At 38.8% G+C, this 21,969-nt stretch overlaps 1 protein-coding gene across 7 annotated transcripts in view; it reads left to right on the top strand.

Moving 5' to 3' along the window:
* AFF2 (ALF transcription elongation factor 2) overlaps positions 1-21,969 on the top strand; it is a 357,089-nt gene that overhangs the window by 259,365 nt on the left and 75,755 nt on the right. For all 7 annotated transcript variants that reach the window (XM_021273092.4, XM_013100505.5, XM_027465059.3 and 4 more), the window contains exon 8: positions 12,285-12,336. In XM_021273092.4, coding sequence (XP_021128767.3) covers positions 12,285-12,336 — 52 coding nt within the window. The remainder of the gene's footprint in view (positions 1-12,284; positions 12,337-21,969) is intronic.

Raw genomic sequence — 21,969 nt, 5'->3', positions numbered from 1 at the left:
AAGAAACAGGGTGCCAGGCCTAGTATAAATGTACAAAAGAGGAGGAAAAAAAAAATCAATATTTGGGATTTTTCTTTTCTATAATGTTTTTATCACTGAGGACCATGTTATGATTTTCTTTTTTTTCTTTTTTTTCTTTTTTTTTTTTTTTATGGTGTCATGCATTTCATCTAATAACTAATTTGGGAATATGAAAACAATATTTACCTACCTGTCAGAGAATCAACCGAGATGTATTCTTTAAAAACGTTGTGATAAAGTGATGACGTCGGGAGACAGTTGTTATATCTCCTTGCTAGAAGGAGGTCATCTTTCTCCTGCTCTTGGAAATGACAATGTGTGTCATGTTGTCACTAGGATCAATACCATGACAGTAATTTGCAGGGTTTGCTATGAGTAATTAGGTATAAACAGTGGCTGTGGATATCTTTACCGTACCCTTTTAAACCAATAACTGAATATTCTTTTCTTGGTTCCTCCCAGCTTCATCCTTCTAACACTGGAGAGGGTTCCTCTAGCGCAGATTAGCAGATAGTTCAAAAGTAACCTGGGCTTCCTGGGGAATATGAAGAACAGAGAATATCTGTATGTGGGGTGTGTGTGAACGTGGGGAAATGCTAGGTTTTCCAGAGTTACACTATTTGCAACGATACTGAAAAAAAAAAAATAATAATAACCTCTGTAGATTTCAGACCAAAGTGTGGTTTAAGCATGTGGTATAATTTATAGGGTAAACAAACTTTCAGTAAGAGCTAACTATATCAGGAAACTTGTTTAACATGCACAGAAGGCACTGTTAAATTATTTCAGTGCCATAATTCAAAATGCTGGGGAAAATTCTCCTGTATTATAGCCAGTGCAAGATTGGGTCTGCAGCCAAGTACATCGACATAAATGTTCAACTGTCTGGGGAAATACAAGTCTTACACTGTTACTTAGGGGAAAATGTGCACAGACATGGTGGAGCCCCTTATGAAACAATCCTCATTTTGTTAAACAATAGGATCAAATTTTCAATCAGGTTATCAAGCATATTGCATTCTTCGAGCTTGCCAAGCAAAGAGAAAGTATCAGCATGAAGACTGATATATTTTTACAGAATTAATGATGTATGAAACCTGGAAGTGGAAACATACATTTTCATTTTATCCTCTAATTTTTCTTTTTACGTTAAAAGTGAAAGGAAATGCTTGGAAGTATTTGCAGTTATTCATATCTGTTTATCTTAGAGTGATTATCAGAGCAAACAGTGTCAGGCATTGTGTTTGGATCTGAGCCTGAAAAATAATGCTTGCAGGAGCAAGGATTACTTCCATGAGTCAGTGTTTTCAGAACTGTGCCTGGTACTTGATTTCTATCATGCATATTCAGTGCCTTATAAATCATCCCGATTCAGAAATAATTTACGTATTTTTTTCATTTATTCCCTCTATTTGTATTACTTCTAGTACGTGCTAGGTTCACTCCATTTATACATTTTTAGATTGATCCTCAGGATGTTCATTTAAGGATAAACGTGAACTGTCTTACTGAAGATTCATTTCTCTTTGCAAAGTTTGTATTGGATCTATGGGGTAGGTGTTGTGACTTTGGGATGTGGGATTTTGCAGCTACAGTAGAATTGGCTTTCAAAACTGATCAGAAATTTAATGCAGTGAAAATAAAACTCATCTTCCTCGAGATCATCTTATCTTTGCTTTCTATGGGGATTTTTTTCCTGATTGATGAGCCCTGAACACCCTTGTGTACCAGGCAGAGTCCAGCAGTATATTTATAAAGCTGTAATGAGTTTGCAGCATTGAAAACCCCAGGCAGTTCTCTCATGCACTCATAATAAGCCCTGGGCACTTGTTCATCTTCTTCATGCCTGACCCTGGCTCTTTACTCACCCTGCACCATCAGCATGCCAGCACACAGGACTTCATGCCCTCTTGGAATCCTGCTTTGGTAATGCACACCCCTGAAAATATCTCTTCAAGCCAAGTGCTAAGCTTAAAGCACTCTCAAAAAATCTGTCACGTGACAAGTTTCGCTTTCCTCTGTATGAACAAACACTGTTTCCAAACCAAAACTGCAATTCTCCATAGCCTAACACATCACCAAAAGCCATGGCGTGGCTGCTTTGCATTGCCTTTTCAGTTTCTGCCACTGGAAGTCCTTCCTTTACAAGTCTTTATTAAACACCTTGAGTCTTCCTCTCAAACAACCAAAGAAATACTCTTCAGTTTTATGAAGTTGTTGTTCATTTGCACTGAAATGAAGCAGCCAGACCCCTTTATTGAGTTACAGGACACTCACCCACAATTCATTCATGAGGACAAATTGACAGGGATCTCAGGTTGAGAGGTTTTTGAATCCCTGGGGTCAGAGTCTGTTGGCATTCTTCCACTCATCTGATTAGTTAGGGTCCACTCACACTGAACTATTTCAAATAGAAGCACATTGTTCACACTGCTGCTTTTTTAGAGGCCAGTGTTGTCAAAGAAGTTGGCAGGTTTTGCCTTCAGCTTGCTCCTTGCCAAATATTCTTTATCCTTTCTGTGAAGGGATGAGTAGATGAGCAGTGTATGAGCTTTAGAGGCTTTCCTGAGTTCTGTTAAAGGAGTTTGCAAGCTTCTTCAAATTAGGAAGCACTATAATTTCAGTAGTCCAATGGTCAGTAATGGCAATGGTCATTTAAAAATGGTGTTTCTAACAGAGGAAAATCTGCTTTGTATTCAGAAGAAGAGACCATGCATCTACTCCTTTCCTATCCCTTCCATTCATCTTCCAAAGCAAGGCTGGCACAAGTGTACACGTATATCCTACAAAAGCACAGTAAGATATTTTTTTATTTAGTTAGTCTTTAGCATTTTCTGCCTGTGAGTCTTTCATGTCTGCTTTCTCTCTTTTCCACTTTTTACTACTGTTTTTAATGGATTTTCTTTCTCTGTTCACACTTAGTTCATTTTGTCCCTGTCTACTTAACCAAGGAATGAACCTAATGGCATCCATGTTAGAACTGGAAAACTCTGTTGGGCCTAATACTTGACAGAAAATAGTTTTTCCCTTCTATGCATACATAAGTTAGGAGAATTGAGGGAAAAAAAGGCAAAACAAACAAACAAACAAACAACAACAACAACAAAAAAAAACGGGAGGTGAAGTGTCTGCATTGAGAAACATTAACTAAGCTGTGCCCTTTTGCAGAGCCGTGTTTGGTTTCAGTTTATAAACATATATTGGCTATGAACACTGTTCAAAGAGCTTGTTAAGGAAAGGGGACTGGAAGGAAATAGCTCTCATGTTAATTTTAGTCAAGAGGTTGTTGGGCCTTGCTATGGCTAAAAGGGTTTAAAGTAGGGAAATGGTTTGTGGACTGGGGATAAATTGTCCTGTTTAGTTTATTTACTTGATACCTTGTACTCAGCACCCAGGGTCCAGGCAGCTGCTTTGATTTGCTCACTCAGAGTTTTCTTTGCATCTCTTTTGGATTCCAGATCCACCCTTACACCTGAAGGGTGGATCAAGTCAACTAACCTCGTGGAGGAAGACTGCAAAGCCACCCCATCCTCCCAAGTTCCTGCTGCAGAAATGTGCCAGAGCAGTGAGAAAGAAGCAGAGGTCCCCTTGTGCATGTTGTGCTGTGTATTGGAGGCATAGGACACCCATTGGCCTCAGCAGCTACTGCAAATGGGCTGCAGAATGGGCAGATACTGGCCCCAACGTCATACAGCTGGTGTGGACAGGCTGTGGCTGCCAGTGGAGCTCACAGGTTGAAACAGACTAGAGCTGTGGATGAGCTGTGCCCTGTAGCAGGCCCTGGGGGAGTTTCCCGACCTCATCACCCTGCTGTCCAGTTCCTCACAGTCCTAGTACCTATGCTGGAGAGGGACTGAGTTCATCTCAGTCCATATGCCCTCTGTAAAGCGCCTTGAGGGCTTGCTGTCATTCTTATCACTGACACCGAATTGCAGTCTCTCTCCATGACACTGAACTCTGCAGACAGCATTTTGGAATTAGAGGCAAATAGTTCAAGCAGCAGAAACGATTTTATGTGTTTAAGTAGAGTTCAGAGCTGCAAAAAAATGCATCAATATAGAGGTTTTAATGAACACAATAGCTGCTTCCACTCCAGACCAGGTTATTGAAGCTTAAGATTTCCAGACACAACTCATTTCCAATCTGCAGAAACAAAAGGACTTTACTCTTCAGATACAAGATTAGTCAATGTAAGTGGAAAACAGTGCACACAGAAAGATTTGTGAATGTCATGTTGGTACTGACAGCTCATCAAACAGCTCCTTGAAGGAGCTTTGCTACCAGATTAAAAATGGAATAAAATAAAAGATAAAAGAACATAATCAGTGAATTAAATTAATGCCCTTCCATATGCACTGTAGAGCATTGGATAGACGAGGCAGTCTTACGTTATTTGTTCCCTGGTGAACAACTCTTTTTAATATATTTTCTGGTATGATTTTTTAAAGTCACCTTTGCAAGTTGCTATGGAATTATCAATCATTGTTTAACTGTGTGCTAAGTTCCCAAAGCCTTTGTGTGTAAATATGCCAGCTGAAGGCTTGTTTACCAGAGGAAATACTGGTGCTCTGGCTAGGAGACAGTTTTAATCAAATATGGTTGCAGTAAGCAGGTGTTTTTCATGCGGAATGTATTGGAAATGAGTATGTATCACAGAAATGGCTCTTGGACTATATATTCTTCTTGGTAAATAGCAGAACCTGAAATTGTATCCGTTGTTGTGCTTGTGCAGATGGAAAATAGGAGAAGCTTTGTGCACGCTAGCAGAATATGGCACACTAGAAAAGGTGGGGGTCCTCATTTTATTCTTCAAAAACTTCAAAAAGAGTACAAATTTCACGCAGGAGTTTTTAGAAACTGTGATTAGTCCTCCCCTTTATTGTTCCTGGAGCTATGCTTTTCTTTGTTCTTGTCTCCTTTCTTCTTAATTTTTTTTCCATTTTTCTTCATGATACATCCTTCTGAGGCCTTTCCAAATGGGAGCATGTGATACTGAGGAGTCCTTGCACACTGAGGGAGACACAATGTAACAGAGATTGCAGTTTTCTAGACAGAAGGCATAAAGGCAAGAATATCAACACACCCGCTTGAATCAAAAAGATACTGCTTTTCTTGACTTTTTAAACTAATCATGCTATTCAACTATTTTGCTCCAATCCTGTTCCTAGGGAAAATTTCCAATAGAATGGACCTCAGTAACAGTGCGAGTCAGGAAAGTATTGGGTATGCTACAGCATTATTCATGCTAAACATCTCCATCTATGTTAACGTACAGATCAAATTTGGAAGCAGGTTTCTCCCTCCTCCCAAAGTTCTTGTCTTGGCTTTAATGAAAAGCAAAATGCCTGTCAACAGAGCAGTTGTTGCAATGCACTTAGTAGCAACTTAATATTTTAGTTGCCTGTAAGAGATTTTTTATGCATGAAGATTAATGGATGGCTAGATAAAGAAATTCTTCTGCTGAAAGAATTCATTTTGCTTAATCCTTTTGAAATTAAGAGATGATATGGAGAGGTGAGTAATGAAGTGCACTCTCTGATTGTGAGGTACCTAATAGATAACCACGGGGGTTACTTTTCTCTCACCAGCTGTAATTACACTAATTACTGATATGGTGCCAGAAACACTAAGGCAGACTGAGTGTGACAACACAAAATGGAGTGTTTCTTAGCGAGACATCTTTCTCCATCAGCTGGACCAGAGGGAGGCTGACCGTGTTATGAGGCTAATGTGTGCCTTCTCCTGTGGGAGGGAAGAGACCAGGTACCTCTATCGCTCATAGGCTTTTTGGCAGTTGAGACACGAAAGATGACTTCAGTTCTTTCTAAAGGGAGGCAATTTCAGGCCAGAGGCTGAGGATCTGATCTATTCTTCAAGCAAATTGGTTCTAATCAGGCCACTGAAGCTACTCAGATGAGTAGAAGTTACACCTGTGAGTAAGAGCTCACCACACTGAGCTTGTCATTGACCAGAATGTAATGAAGGAGAATGCTGGATAAGGAGAAGGAAAAATTAATAAACTACATTTAAGTATATATAAAATCACTGGACAAGTGGCCCTGAATATTAAGGTAAATGGTGCTTGTAAATTCCATTTAATCTTCTGAGATTTCCTTTTACCGTAACTCTTATACTATCTCAGAGGAAATATTTTAAAGATGACTTGCACATTTCAGCAAAAGAATGAATATCAGGTTTCAAGATTTATAGATGGAATATTTTAAAACAAAAGATCTTCTTTTTTCCTTTGGTATTACTCTACCATTTATTTTCATTTCCCCAGGTTCTTTGTCCACTGTATTATGAACTTCTCGGGGGAAATCTATTGTTAGATGTTTTCACACATGTAGTTCCCCTTCCTCCCCCTTGATGAATGATAAAATTGTGCTCCAGTGTGTGCAACACATTCTTGAAATACATCTGAATTCCATTATACAGTTTGTCATTTGCATGATACCTTTTGAGTTACCACTCTCAGAGAAGTCCTATATACTACAGAGAAACACACTAGGAAAATGAAAAACAAGTTCAGTATATTTCCAGAGGGTAAACTGGCATAGCTTGTGTTGATCTGATGGCCTTATTTCCATGAAAGTTCAAGAGTAGAAAAGGTTGCACGTCAGTGCCAGTCACTAGTTGCACAGACAGTGTTCCCTCCACAGAAGGATTGCAGCAAACAAGTTTAACAAGGGCTTTGTAGCTCAAGTTGGTAAAACATTACTTTTTTCACCTCAAAGATGTGTCTTTGATTCCTGCCTTTTCTGGATTTAAGTCGTATTAAGTATCACAAGGGAAATTTGCAATAACAGTCTACACTCTCTTTTTAATATTGAACAGTATAACTAGTTGTAGCACATGCATCTCCAATCTGAGTCATACAAACCTTCGTTTTAGTGTCCATTTGTATCAGTGGAAGGCTGAAGCAAGAGGGAACTGCTCTCCTTGGAGAGCTCCCAGTGTCATTTGTATGCTTCCTGCACCTACAACTGCTTCTCCTGATCAGAGCTTTGCTGTGTCTCTTGTGTCAATAGGCTTTGTTTCATCCTTGCCTTTTCTTGTCAGCCAAAATTAAGTGGTACATCCTCCACTAATGGGACAGAAGCATGGTTTACCTGTTGAGGTTGGAAGGACAGTATTACAGATTTACAAAATAAAAGCTGAGTATTTTGAAAAGCAAGAATCTTAAATATGTATTTAAGACGCTTGTGTTTGTTGTGGTATGATCCAGATGTGATATGCATTCTGTAGAAATGTGGTTTGATGTGAGAAAGTTAATTTTCTGGGCAGCTCAGGATTAGGGAATTTCCCAGTATTCTCTTCACTGTGTGCTTGCAACCCCCTCTTCCCTTTCCTCCATCCTTTCCATTCCCACAAGGCTTTTTTTACACGTGAATAGAGCTCCAGTGCAGTGGTGAACTGATCTGAGAGCAAATTAGAAGTGCAGAACCTGGATCCTATATTTAGGCTGCATTTCAAGTACCTCTTCTTCCCTGATGAAGCTGTCTCATGAAACCTACAGCATCTTATAAACGCAGTGTTCTCCCAGCATGGCCCTTCACAAGCAGAGCAGGAAGAAATGCATAGTGTTCTCAGAAGCTTGCTGGCAATACGGACCTTATTCACTTGGAAAAAAGCATTTAAATAAGTTATACCTGAAACCAACGAAAAGACGTTGAGCTGTGAATGTACTCCTTTAAGAAGTTATAATACTCTATAAAGTACCTGGAATTAAAGCATACCGTGATGGTGCTTTTTCAGGGAGGAGAATATTTCACATCTCCCATTCAAATCTTGACTTACTTATTCACAGGATCCCAAACCAGCAAATGTGGTGTGCACAAAACACCTGCTGAACCCTGCAGTAGGGATGGCTACAAGTGCCTGTCACACACAGTTTGAGTGTGTATGTAGCTGACCTTGGTGGCACCCCACTAAGTTACAGCCCAGACCCTGGAGCTGAATTTGGGGTTCTGCTGTTTTTGCTCCTCCCTGGATAGATGGGTGAGAAAGCCCATTTTGGTGACCCCAAATATCCCATTAAATCCTAGGTCATCTTGCTCTGCAGCTTTGGTCTCTCACTATTCATGACTTCTTTGAGCAGTTCAAAAAGGGTGCCCAGGTTTATATTGTAACCGAGCAACCCATGTTGTAAGGAGTGGACTCCATGACTCTTTTGTGTCGAAAATGAACAAGAAAAAAGGTGTAAAATGAAGTCTTGCCTGCTGAGAAACAGAAGCCATGGTGGGACTTCCATAAACTTTTAATATTGTCTGTTAATAGAACAGCCATAGAGGGTTTTCAGATTAATACACTTTTAAACTGTTATCCAGCATTTTTTTTTTTTTTTTTTTTTTTTGAATTATACTTTGGACAACATGTGTAGAGTCAAAGAAAAGATAAAAATTTAGCCTGCTGTGCCAAAATCATCATAAACAGATCTAAAAATAGCTCACTGATTTCAGTTCATCTCATCTTATTTTCATGTCCATTGCAAGTTGAAGTCTGCTAAAAAAAATATTTCATTGCTACAATATCTGGTAAGACTTTTACAGAAGACATCCTAATAAAGCCCTCATTCAGACATTTGTCTAGTTAAATTTGTAATGTAAGAACAATCTGCTTTGGGAGCTGGTTCATCCCTGGAGGAAGTGGGTATTGTAGTCAGTCAATGAGATTGCCCCTACTTACACCACAGATAAATGTGTTGCTTTGTCACGATGTTTCTGCTTTGCAGTAATTTCACATTCCAAATTACAAACCTCTGAAAATTGTAGATTATAATAAATATGCTGACACAACTTCAACTGATAGAGTAAATAGCAATGCTCTAATAATGAAATCAAAAATCCCACTTAATCCCACTCTTTCCCTAAAGTGGTGTTTTGCATTAGCTATGGATGAAAAGACAAACAAGTACATGTATATTCAATAATAATGTCAGCTGGGTCAGAGAAGAATAGGAAATAAAATGAATTCGTAACACCTCTGGAGATAGCTTTTTGATACAGGCAGTTTTCTCTTTGAATTGCCCTCATTGATGGTATTCGTTGTAACTTCAACATATCCACCAAATTGGCCTTTATTAATGGCTGGCCTGATCTTAATAACAAATGTACACTGTAATCTCCAGTCTGCCTGTCTTCTGAGGTTAACAGGTACATAGAGCAGAATAGATAACGTGTATTTACAGGAATCTCTCCCTCAAGAGGGCCTGATTTCATGTTCAAACCAACCAGATAGTGTTTGAGAGAGCTATAGATACAGAGCACTTCTGGCTCAGTGCTTTGAAGCTGAAGTGGGTTACCTCTGTAGGTGTGACAGTGAAATAGTCACCTTGGATTAAGGTTGCTGACAGTCTTAAAAAGCCCTTACTGAGCTTTGAGTGTGATCAGATGCTACTTGCTTATAAATGAGAGTTAATGGAAACATTAAATGGTACAAGCTACTATGACCCATGTCTTCAGAATATTAAGCACGGTTTAAAATTGTGGAAGACCATCTAGACCTCTACTTTTTGTAAAATATTACCTCTTCTAGCCTGCTCTGGGAGCAGGTTATTTGGACTCTTCAGCATCCTACTTTCATTTGCACATACTGTGTATTTTTAATTTATCCCCTCACTTCACTCCCTACCATCTATTTGTTGTTGATACCACACTTGGTTTCTCTTTAATTATTCCATCTGCCAGAAGAGTGTGATGCATTTTAGAAGCTGTGTGGTTTAGTTGTTTAACCTTTGAGTTTTGTAACTGAATGAGATGACATATTCTTCATTTAGCGGAACTGGCTAAGAAGAATTATATACTCCAAGTGATAAGCTTGAAACTGCTAAAGAAATACCAAAAACCAATTTTTTTCCTCTCTCTAGTCATCTAAACATCCATTAGTCCCTTGAAGGGAACTCATAAATCCTGCAAATTTAGTTTATCTGAAACCAACTCTAACAGTTGTCCTTCCTACTAATCATGTTTTATATCCATTTTATATTTTTCAATATTCAATAAACATGTCTTGTGCTTACTGTACTTGTTGGAAAGTATCTGCAGCGTAGGCTGTATAAGGACAGTTATTAATCAGCCATTTCAGATGACTGTTTGGTTAGTTTAGTAAGTGTACTCATTTATCTTTTTTATTTTTTTTTCTTTGTTCTTTCCATCTATCTAATGTGGAATTTCTTTTGTCCTTTTTGGTTTATTTCAACCAGAATATGTCAAAAAGGAACTTAACATGTATCAAAAGGGAAAAAAAAAATCTGATAGCTGGAAAGAGGAAAAAAAAAAACACCTTTTGGGCTTCATTCATGAAACGATCCTTTGCATTATGTCCTCTTAGATCTGCATTAAAAAATAATAATAGAGCACATTATCTAGCAGTGTGTCTCTGAAGCAGTAGATAATTTACACATTAAAGTGAGATGTAGGTTTAAAACTGGGAGTGTAGAAACGAATAAGAGTCAGAATGATATAGTCCTGTATTAAGTTGGTCTCAGTTTCCTGGGGGTATTGTCCTTCTGGTGTGTAATGAGACTTGCAGATAACAATCTGGGGCTGCGGATAGATCGAGGTAGGGCAGCATGTTGAGAACAGCACGGCAAGTAATGACGCTGGGGAAACAAATGAATGTGTCTGCTAGATAAACAGCATAAAAAGTTCCCGTTCATCACCAAAATCCAGGCCTCTAAAGATTAATATTTCCTGAAGAATTCTTACTTTTAGAAGATTTTTTATCAACGCTACAGTCTCACTTTTACGGGTTCACATATTACAGGGAGGCATCTACCATTTATCAAGAGGTTAATGACTGGTAGTTATATGTCCAGATACTGTGTAACCACGGAGCTGCCCGACAACAGAGGTCACTGAAAGACAGATGACTTACAAACTGGTTTAAAGATCTCCTTGCACTTTCTCTTTTTATAAGAGCACCAGCAGGGCTTCGAACCTTTAGATATTTCCCCATTGGGATTATTGTCCCCTCTTTAAAATTCCATATGCCAGGAGGCTTCCATGATTTACTGGCAGTCCTCAAACAACAACAGAAAAATTTCCTAACAGGACATCCATTGATTGCTACAGTTATTTAAAGGATAACAATAAAAAATCATAGACTTCGGTCTCCATCAAAGCAGCAAGGAAACAGTAATTGCAATTTGCTGGTCTCCTGCAGTGGGTAAAGGAGATCAGCCTGGGAGAAAGGAAGCTCAGCACTTTCAGTGGCTGGCACAGCAGATCTGGGTGAGATGTGCTGATTCATTCATACGTCATCCTGTGAGAAAAGACTTTGTCAAGGTGAAAAGATGGGTGTGAGGTCCAAAGGAATATCAGCTCTGAGGAGGACCACCAGATAAAAGTGTGGATATGGGGGAAGCTGTAGGGGAGAGTATATGGTGGCTGCTATATGTGTTTCTCTTGGTAGACAGACCCTGAAAGAAGAGATCTTTTCTGCAGAGTTGTAACGACAAATAATATGGCTTCTTACCTGGTATGTTTCAACATACCCAAATCTTGCATTTAAATAAATAAATAAATGTATAAGATTAATAGTAGCATAGTAGCATGCATTATTGAACTCTTTCTTGTGTCAAGGGAAAGGAAGGAGACTTTGGGACAGCCAAATCTGTTAGGAGTTTCCTTTCCCTTTAAACAAGGGCAAGGAGCAGTAACATGAGATTTCCCTGTAGGAAAGAAAAAAAAAAAAAAAAAGGAAGGAAAAAAGAATATGAATTAGCGGATTCCTACTTTTTGCTCTGCCTTCAGATACTAGCAACTGTGATGTCCCATCAGACCTCAGAGGAGCTCCTCTTCTTGATTTTCCTCATTCTGCACTCTCGGTTTGGTAAGGTGGGGTTGGTGCAGGCCTCTACAAAGATCAGTAATACCCTAGACCAAGAATGAAACACAGAGGATTTCTCAGCTTTTAGCAGTCTCAGAGCTGAATTTCCTTTCCCCCTTCTGATTTAGAAATACACATAGATGTCTGTGGACTAATCACTGTGACATAATGTACAAATAAAGGAAGACATGAAGGAGGAACTGCCTACTAAACTTTATGATGGTTGAATTTGAAAGTCATTTGTTCTTACCTAGCATCTCAGAAGAACTAATAACATACATACACAGAGTATTCATCAGTTCTGATCCTGCTGTTGTTGAATTGAAAAGCAGATTTACCTCTGACTTTGGTGAAAGTGAGATTTGGCCCATTTTATATAACTTTAATTCACGAAGTGTAATTCTGTTTTGTCCTCTCCTTGTTTTTTTCAGAATGCTTGAGGATGATCTGAAACTCAGCAGTGACGAAGATGACAATGAACAGGTAAAATACATTTAAGTGCATGTTGAATGTGTTTGTGTGCAAAAACATTTCGGGGTGCTGCAGAATCCATTATTTTAGGTTTTACCTGCAAGTAAAACAACTTCTGAATCTTTTACAGTTATTCCTAAATCCGCCTTAGGGTGGAGAAACTTTTTTCTTGAATAAGAATATGTTTTGTCAGTTTTGCTAAATTAACTTAGTGAAATTGAACTAAACCAAAACATGACTAGCCTTGGACTAAAAGAACACATACGGCATCATCAGGGAATAGTTAACGTGCTCTGAGTTTCTATCTTCCATTGTACCCAATTAACTGTGGAACGGCCTCCACTTGTTTCACACTCAATTTCTGAAGTTGATGACCTGTTTGGAAGTGAGTGTAAAATAACCACATCAGACCACTGTCATAACTGCAGCGTTGTTTTGCACTTTGCAATTCATTTGTAGGATTGCACCCATGAAGTTGGATCTGTAAGTTTTGTTCCAGTAAGTGAGTAAAGGGATGGGAGCCCATAGCCAGTAATTCAGAGATTCCCATTTGTGAGAGGTAAAATCTTCAGTGTGTAGTTGTAAATCAATACTGAAAGTCTCTCAGCCTTACTTGGGACGTTAATGAAGAATCATTTTCAGAAAATTGTCTGATGTCATTCTTTATCCTTCCCGCTTTATAAATATTTATGGGTAATGCTGGGAAATAAGGCCGGTGAAATTCATATTCTCAACATTCTTATCAGAAAAAAATTGAGACTTAGAGTTAAATTCATCCTTCATGTTACTTTATATATGGAATAGGCTTAAATATGTAAACTTGTGCAGTAAAGAGAAAAGTAATACTATAACAGCATAAGATCATCATAGTCTGTTCAGCTGGGTAATGTTATTTATAAGTGAATCTTTCTTTCTTATTTATTTTTAAACCATCTGAATGTTCTCCTTTAACCCACCTAATCCATCCTTTAGGATCATGCCAGGAAAGATTTACCTTCTGGTGTAAGTTGACCCCTTAGTCATACAAGCCAGTACTTTTTGCACCAAGACAGACTGGCACCCTCATCTGAAGCCAAAGGATCAAAAGCCCGTACTTATGCAATGCACTATTGTACAAACACGTTGGCTTATGAAACTAGCAGGTTTCTTTAATCTATTGGAAATTTGCCCGTATACTCCCATGAGATGGCATTGTGATACTGAGATGCCCAACATTTAGAAAAGGTGATATGTTATCAGGCGGGAGTTACTTTTGTTTTCTTACTGTACTAATTTTCCATCGATTTCAGTAGAATTGCTCCAGATTTACACACTTTACACTGACTTGAATAGGTGCCATCTCTGATGTCAGTCCCATGCAGGAAGGCCACAGTTACATCTGCACTGCACAGTGTCGTGTTTGTAGCCCTCAAAGTATTACTGCAGTCGTATGGTACATGCAAGCCTTTTACCCAAACGTAGGGTCATGCTGGGGAGCAGTGTCACATTGCCCCCAGTTCAGAGGCTGCAGGGTGAGCCCCTGTGCAATGTGACTGAGCTGTAGGAATCCTCAGACTGCACCAAAGCTCTGTGAGACTTTCCAGTAATACCATTGGCAGCATAAGCTGCAGACAGGCAAGAGACCACAATAAGGAACATTCATGGAGTTTCTCAAAAATTTATAGTACGTAGAACATACTTTTCCTTTTGGCAATGCAAGTGTCATGTCACTCTAAGTGATTAGAATTGATTCAAGTCTCCTAAGATCTCCCAAATATCTTCTAAAGAAACAGTTTATGGTCTGTGTATTTAGGGATTCCAAACATGAATGCATCCTATCACGCAGAAAATAAATGAACTGTCTGGACAGTAAGCATGCTGATCATATTTCTTAAATGTTTAGCACTTAATGGCTGGACCTTTCCTTTTCTTCACCTTTCCTCTGTACCCTCACAAATGTGTGGTTGCATCTCTTTTAGGTACCTCATGAATAGAAGATAAAGACAGTGTTATTTACATTACAGGAAAGAATCCCATAGCTTTTTAGGTTTCCCAAAAACATGAGTATATGTGTCCATCCTTGAGATTCTTGTCACACACTGCATCCTCGAGTAAGGCCTTGAAAAGCTGAGCAGCTTGGCTCTGCTGCATCACTCAAGCATTACCCTGGCCGTGCCTTCACACTTAGCAGCTTCTGCCGTGTCTCTTTCAAATAAAGAGAGGGGACTGGATATGGAAATAAAGGTTGATCTGGCTCACCAGTCAGGCACATAAACATCAACAAAGTAGCTGGAATGGTTTTTGACTGCAAATATTATGTCCCAAAAATATGTAAAATATTCATTCATGAGGGACAGATCAAGATGATTACAATATACAAGTTACATGATGTTGAATGTTCAGCTGTGGGATCCAAAGTTATAAAATATATTTTTGTTAACATAAAGATTTTGCACGCAAATGACAACTGTAGCTCAGCTGTATACATGTGCGCACTCTGACAGGGAAATAAAAGATTAAAACTCTTGGCTCAAAACCCTTCTAACAGTTTATGCAACGTTGCTATAAAGAAGGATTCTCATTGCGATCTTTCTTTTTTTTTTTTTTTTTTTGCTATAGGCTTACAGCCAACGTGAAGCATGAGCTAGCATTTACTCATTTTTATTAATTAAAAAACAATATGTCAAAAAAAAATCTGGATAAATTGAGAGCTATCAGTTTGAAGTCAGTGTAAGGCATTTAGTCTGTAGATACATGTATTATTAGCAGGGCTGCTACTGAACACACTGTCCACTTTTTAACATTACCTTTTCAACCAGGATTTTGAATAACTGGAAGTGGTTCCTAAGAGCTATAAACATGATCTGGAGAACCCTCCTTAATATGAGCGTTACAACTTCTTGATTTGGCCAGAAAGAGACTAAGTGTGCGTTATGATGGCCTAGCAGTGTATCACCAAGAAAAGGATTCTTGAAAGGAGGCTGCTCTCTGTAATTTCATTCCAGAGGGCTTAAGAGGCTCCAGCAAGTGAGAGGTGACTGGAAATCCAAACTAGTAGTGCCAAACTGCTGCAAATTGCAAGGAAACCTTGTGGTTTCCCTCTCCTTTTAGGCTTCCTTTCTGCATGCTCTGACAGTTGTAGGCTTGATGTAAAAGTTGTTGAGTGGAGCTCTTCAGGCTGTGACACACAGGAGGCCCAATGTGATGATCGTTGCAGGTTCCTTCTGACTTCAGATCTGTAAATCTTTGAACCATATTGATCATTGCTATAGATCATGAAGCAAGCTGCAAGTTACTCCGCCCCAGTTGCAAACTCCAGTCATCATTTTCTGGGCCTCACTTTGAGAGACTGCAGTTATCACCTAAATCTAACACGTGTAAACACATCCCACAGCATCTTCAGTGTAGACACTTTGGAGCTGGCCACATGACACATGCTTTGTCCCTTAGACAAAATGCTGATTCTTATGTCTTTCATTGTGGGTGATTTGGGATTAAAGACACACAGAAAACGACAGGTTAGATCTGGAATCAATTTTCATTTACAGCTGAGAAGCAGTTATTGATGCTGTGCTCACAGTTCAATAAAAGATCTGAAGATACAGACCTTGCGTTTCTTTTTCAATATAAGCAGCATAATCAGTCTCAAATGTTTTTACAAAGAAAATTGTATTGACAGTTTTATTAAAATTGCTGTCTTTAAAGTTTCAAGTTATCCACAATTTGACCTACTTGAATGGTTTTTAATATGCACACTGACCAACCCAATGGATTTTTATGTCACATATTTATAATACAAGGTACACATCTGTTTAATGTATTATTTGAGAGGTATTGTTACATCTAAGCATTGCCTGGGTTTTAAACTCTTGTAGTATTGGCACAGAAAAGAACATTGGCATATACATCCATATTGCATTCAGAGGTCCTGTTGCAAAATATTTTTAGATTGGCCACGACAGATAGTCAAGGCAGATGACAGACATGTTCTTAGTTCTTAGACGTGTAATTAGGTGACTAGGCATTTCTGCTATGCTCTTAATGCTCTTCTGTAAGGAAAGGAAGTACTTTTAGATGGCTTTATTATTCTGTTAAAAAATATAAATCAGAAATTAGAAAGAATACTGAAGATTTTTAATTAGTAGCTTGATGCAGGTAAAAGAGCTTGGATAAAACACAGGTTAATATTTTTGTTCTTTAAAGCACCTCTGTATAACTCAAATTAGCTTCGAGCTCAAAGGTATCCAAATGAGTTGTGCCTGGATACAATATTTTAAGTAGCTGTAGTGTACCCAATTTTCTTTAACCAGCTCCTCTTTGTTCTTCTGCCTAAGGAATAGTCCCGTTAACCTTTGAAATGCATACTTAATTTAAAGCACATTGCTAGCAATCTGTGTGTTTTTTAACCAAAGAAACTTGGATACTACTTACAGACCTGCTCCATTACTTTCATTTCATGTATATAGTATTTTTGGCAGAACAAATCAATGAGATGTTTTTCTTTTATATTTTTTTCCTTCTTCACTTAATGATTGCCATCTTATGTGCACTTCTCTGATAACCATATAAACACAAGACATACGTATAATCCATGGCCTTGGCCTATCTTCTGTATTTTACACAAACACGTTACTTTCTTCTAGGTTACTATTAGGTAATTGCCGACAAAACGTTTGCCTTTGTAGCGCCATCCAAAAAGGTGATCAGCCATAGCCCAAGCTTTGAATTCTTATAATGCATTCTGAACTTTCAAAGCTTTTACTCAAGTTAAATTTTTTTAAATCTATGAAATGCAAAGATGCATGATGCTTTCATCATGTAACACTTTGAAAGAGGTCGCTATATCACTTTAAATTGTAACAATAGATATCCTTTCCTGTTGTCATTTATCCCATTTTTTATCTGGATCCTGAACAAGCTGTTTACCTCCCTAAGGTTTCTCTACATTTCCATTTACTTTGTTATCAGCAGAAAGGCTGAAGAACAGCTCTTCAGTAATGACATCAATACTGCACACACAGTGAGAGAGGTCATCTTGTCAAAGCTATAGAAAAATCAGATGGATTAGGATGAAACTAGGTGCAAAATAACTTTGATAGAGTCTTTAATGTAAACAGTTTATCTGCCATTGGGTTCTATTGAAATCCCAGAGTGATGTAGCATTGGTTGTAGCCACAGCAGAGTGTGTTTTGATAAAAAGCCCACATCTCAGTGTTTAAGATCTGCAGTCATGTTTTATAATTGTAAAGAAATGTTTTCATTGAGACATTAATGAAAACAGAAGCTATTAGGATAATGCAGTCATTCTCCAACCTTGTCAATCTATAACCGTGAAAAATCCTTTCATGAAGACATATCTCTTCTTGCTACCTCAGTCCATTTTAATTGATACTCAAATTATTTTATTCTGCACAACACTAGTTGAGACAGCCATATATCATCAACTATGCAAAATGAATACTCTAGCTTCCGTTAAACAAATCTTTGGAAATAAGAGATTTGATGGCTGACATGTCTGAGGTAATAATTCACACAATAATCACATAGGTTCCTATCATAGCATTTGTTCATTATCAGCAAAAGCTTTCAGTAACTGCTGTGAGATCTGGGGTGAATATGGTGCAGTTATGAGCAAAAACCATGGCATACCACTGAAATACATGGTGTTATCAAAGGCTTTTAACTTGTTCAGATTCACAGAATCTCGTGTAATTGTTTCTGCACATGTTATTATTGTGGAGGTCATCCATCAGTGAGGAAGGGGATTAATACAACCCTTAGGACAAATGGTTGCTGTAGACTGCACAGTTTTACAGCTCGACAAGGATAAGTTCGCCCCTGCAGGTTGCAGCCATGGCCTTATAATGGCTCTGGGGCACCAGCTGCATGGACCAGCACAGAATCTGGAGGAGCCCCATCCCTCATGCCTTTTCCATGGGCTGCCTGGTATTCCCTGGCAGCTCAGTGTCTCAATATCCCTCCACCCCAGCAGAGAAAATAACACAGAAAAATAAAATACCAGAAGGCAGGCAGCCCTAGCGAAGGGCTGAAATGCCTTAGTTGGACAGATGGAAAAATACAGCTGCAAGAAGTCCTCTCCTCACATTTCCACAAATAAGCAGGCACTTCATATCCCCTCAGTGCTCTCTTAAGCAGGTGCTTCTCTTAGGTTTAGTTTTTCATGCCACCAGCCTGAAGCAGCCAGGCTCTGCCGGGCATGCCACGAGACATCATTCACCTGAAGGAGAAGCTTTAAACACAGACCTGGTGCCTCTATCACTAATTAAATAGAGGTGGAAAGGCCATTTGTTCATGAGCACAGCCATAAGGACCAGACCTTGGAGATCTGCCAGCCTCCGTGGGGTGGGAGGGAGGAAGGAGATACAGCTTTCAGTCCTCGGGATGGATCTTGTACTCCATGTGTGTGTGCATGCCTGTGCACACATGTTTTACAGAGAAGTCTTTATTATAAGAATGTAGGAAAAATACATTTCCCCAGTTCCTTTGGCATACACATGACACTTATGCAAAAGCCTTGTATTGTTTTGACAGCAAGCGGAGGCAGCAGCAGGTGAGATAATTGATTGACACCAGTACTGTTGTTGTTAAGAGAAAAGCCAGACTTGGCCACACTGTCCTGTAAAAATAAATCTGAGGACTGTGGTATCTGTGGGCCACCTCGGTGCTCAGCACTCACTAATCCAACCACATAGGAAACATTTATCTTCTTTTTCTCCTCAAAAGGAGAGTGTGATTTTTATCACGCATGTCTTGAGAACCATTTTGGTAAAGAAATTGTCTGGCTTTCTTATGCTGGCCATCTGCAGCATTGCTCTTATTTAAAAGCCCAAGCAACCGTTTGTGAACTTCAAAATCTAAATTTTGGGGAGATTTTCAGGCTGGTAGAGTGTAGTGCTAGTATTGGCTTAGGGGCTGGGGGGCTGCAAATATCTCAACAGAGGGACTCATAGGTGGCCAGAACAAGTGTAGAAGTAGGTGATGAAAAGGGCATGATAAATCCAGTAATTAGCTTCTGTCAGCCAGAATAAGGGGAGAAGAAGTGAAAGTTGATCTCCCCTGGAGGAATTCCAGAAGGAGAACAGTAATGAGAATGAAACACCTTAATTTTTCTTACGATAAATGCATCTGCCACTGCAAGGTTTGCTGGGGTTAGAGGTGCTTCATTTTGTACCAGCAGGATGAATCTTCCCACAACAGACCTCCTGCCCACTTGTAGGGACAGGTTCAGAGCACAGTGTGACAGTGCAATTGATTTGGGCAGGGTTCTCACTCAGAGCACGCGTGATTTACAAAACTACCAATTTCACGGCAATTTATGTGTAATTTTCAGGGTGCAACACAGTGATTGGCTAAGTCATCAGAGCAATATACTAAACCAGACCAAGGGCAGCAAAGTTATTTTGTGTGTGTTTACATCTGCTGCCTGTTTGTAATGGATTTAATATTCAGTGTAGATTTAATGTCCAGTATAAATTAAAATCGTTTAAGTCTTTAGTCCTGCATAGGAAATAAATGGGTGGCATGAACAATAGCAACATCAATTCACAGCTTCCCAGAAGTGCCACTGCTGGTACCATTTGGCTGTGCCCTTTTGCTTCACATGTCTAGGAAACTATTCACTGATTTAGAGTACGGAAGAGACTAAGGATGGGTTGGGATCCAGGAGGAATGAGATAAAGGCCTTTGCCACAAAGCAGGATCTGAGGGCATAAACTGCAAGTGAACAAGGGTATGAGGGGCTGCTTCAGCAACGACTGCCTATCCTCCTTCCCATTTTGACGCAGCAAGTTGTAGCCCATGTGAATGCTGCAAAGGTAGCAATTAAACATTGCACACTAAAAGTACACCTCATAATAAGACCTCAAAACATCAGCACTGTTCTGGTAAGTCTCAGATGGAGATACAAAGAATTACTCTCCTTTTGTTAGAACTGGACAGCTGAGGAATACACAAATTGTGGAGACTGTCTGTAGCTGCACAGTGAAGTACCAGGGAATTATTTAAATATAGCCTTTTTCTCCTACTTTCTTTAGGGAATTTTAAAGAAGACTTTTTTTTTTTTTTTTTTTTTTTTTTTTTTTTTTTTTTTGCTTCTCTTGTAAATGTTTCTTGACCTTTTCTCTGTTTCTTTTGCCACCTCTAAATTTTTTATCGTGTGATTAGAATGTTGAAACATGGCTATGGAGTAAGCCCAACAAATAAAGGATTTTTTGATTTATTAGCCATCTGGAGGGTTGAACCAAACACACATTCTAGAAGAAGTCATCTTTAAATAAGAAGACAATAATTACTGAGCTTTATTCCCAGTTAAATGTTTTATATTTTCACAGTAGGATTATCATCTGCTAAGCCTGGGACATTTGCAATGAATTTGTAACAAATTGTTTGCTAAGATGTGTTGTTTCAAACCACAATTTCGATTCAGATTTTTTTTTCTTAAAAAATGGACTATTCAGTAGAGTTTTTCCAACTTTGTCTCCAGGGCTGGATATTTGTTTTTCAAATAGAACAATTTTAATAAAAAATCAGGCCTAACTCTAGTCAGGAGTTCAGTTCACTGCCACAGAACTTTACAATGACCAAATTGGTATTGTCAGAGCATTTAAATGTACTGGACCTCAAGAGACATTCTGAGCGTTCATTAGCATTTGTAAAGGAACTTGAAAATGTCTTAGAATATAGTCTAACAAAAGTTGAATTCTTAGAATTTGTAATGTCATATTAGAATTTCTCCTCAGTTGGATGGATAAAGGTATCAAAATTAGTACAATTAGCAACTTCTGTTGAAAGAGAAAAAAAATTTTTTTTTTTGAAAGAATCCAGCATATATCAGAATAACTGGGGAAGGGAGACACTGTTTCAAGCTTCTTCTGTCAAGTCTTACTGGTGTTAATGTACCAGCTTTTTTAAAAATGGACTAGTCTGTCAGGAATGAGAAGTGTCCATGTTTTTCATTAAACACTTCTTTAGTTTGATTTCCACCACTGGCCTAATGTAAACGTAGAGATTTTGGGAAGAATGCTGGCAGAGGCCCAAACATGTCTGTGGTGTTGTTCAGTTAAAAGCAGTTCCCTTCCATCAGGGATGAAGGTTACTCCTAACCCACAGACAAACTTTTTTAGACTTGATCACTTAAACTCTGTTGTCCATTTTACCCAGCCTCCACTGCACCAACTGAAATTAAATTTCTGACTGGTAAAATTTCACCCTAAGCATCCTTGAGCATCTCTCTGTAAAACCATGAAGGTTACTGCATTGCTCAAAGCAATGATGAGAAGTTCTCTGTGGTTCTGCTGCTTAGAAACTGAGAGATGACTGTAAGGTGGATTTGCAGCAGCTCTGAGAAAAAGTTAAAGCATGGAGGTCTTCCTCCTTCTGCTAACATATTTGATGGCTTGAAATGCCATCTGTCTCAGCCTAAGAGACACTTCAAGGTTCAGCAGTTGTCTTCTTAGGTGGCTGATCAGTGCTTCTGAATCAAGAGTGTGAGGAGGCATTCTTAAAAAATGCTGACTTATTTTCAGACCTCATTTCCTCAAAATCAAATGTTCCCCTGAAAATCCTGGATATTCAGTTGTGCAATGAAAAATGTTAATTTTATTCAGACAGCAGACACTTCCCCTTCAAAACTTGTCTGAAAATCTA

The sequence above is a fragment of the Anas platyrhynchos genome, chromosome 10, assembly GCF_047663525.1.
Source record: "Anas platyrhynchos isolate ZD024472 breed Pekin duck chromosome 10, IASCAAS_PekinDuck_T2T, whole genome shotgun sequence".
NCBI classification, from domain to species: Eukaryota; Metazoa; Chordata; class Aves; order Anseriformes; family Anatidae; genus Anas; species Anas platyrhynchos.
This window is presented reverse-complemented; position numbering and strand designations above follow the sequence as displayed.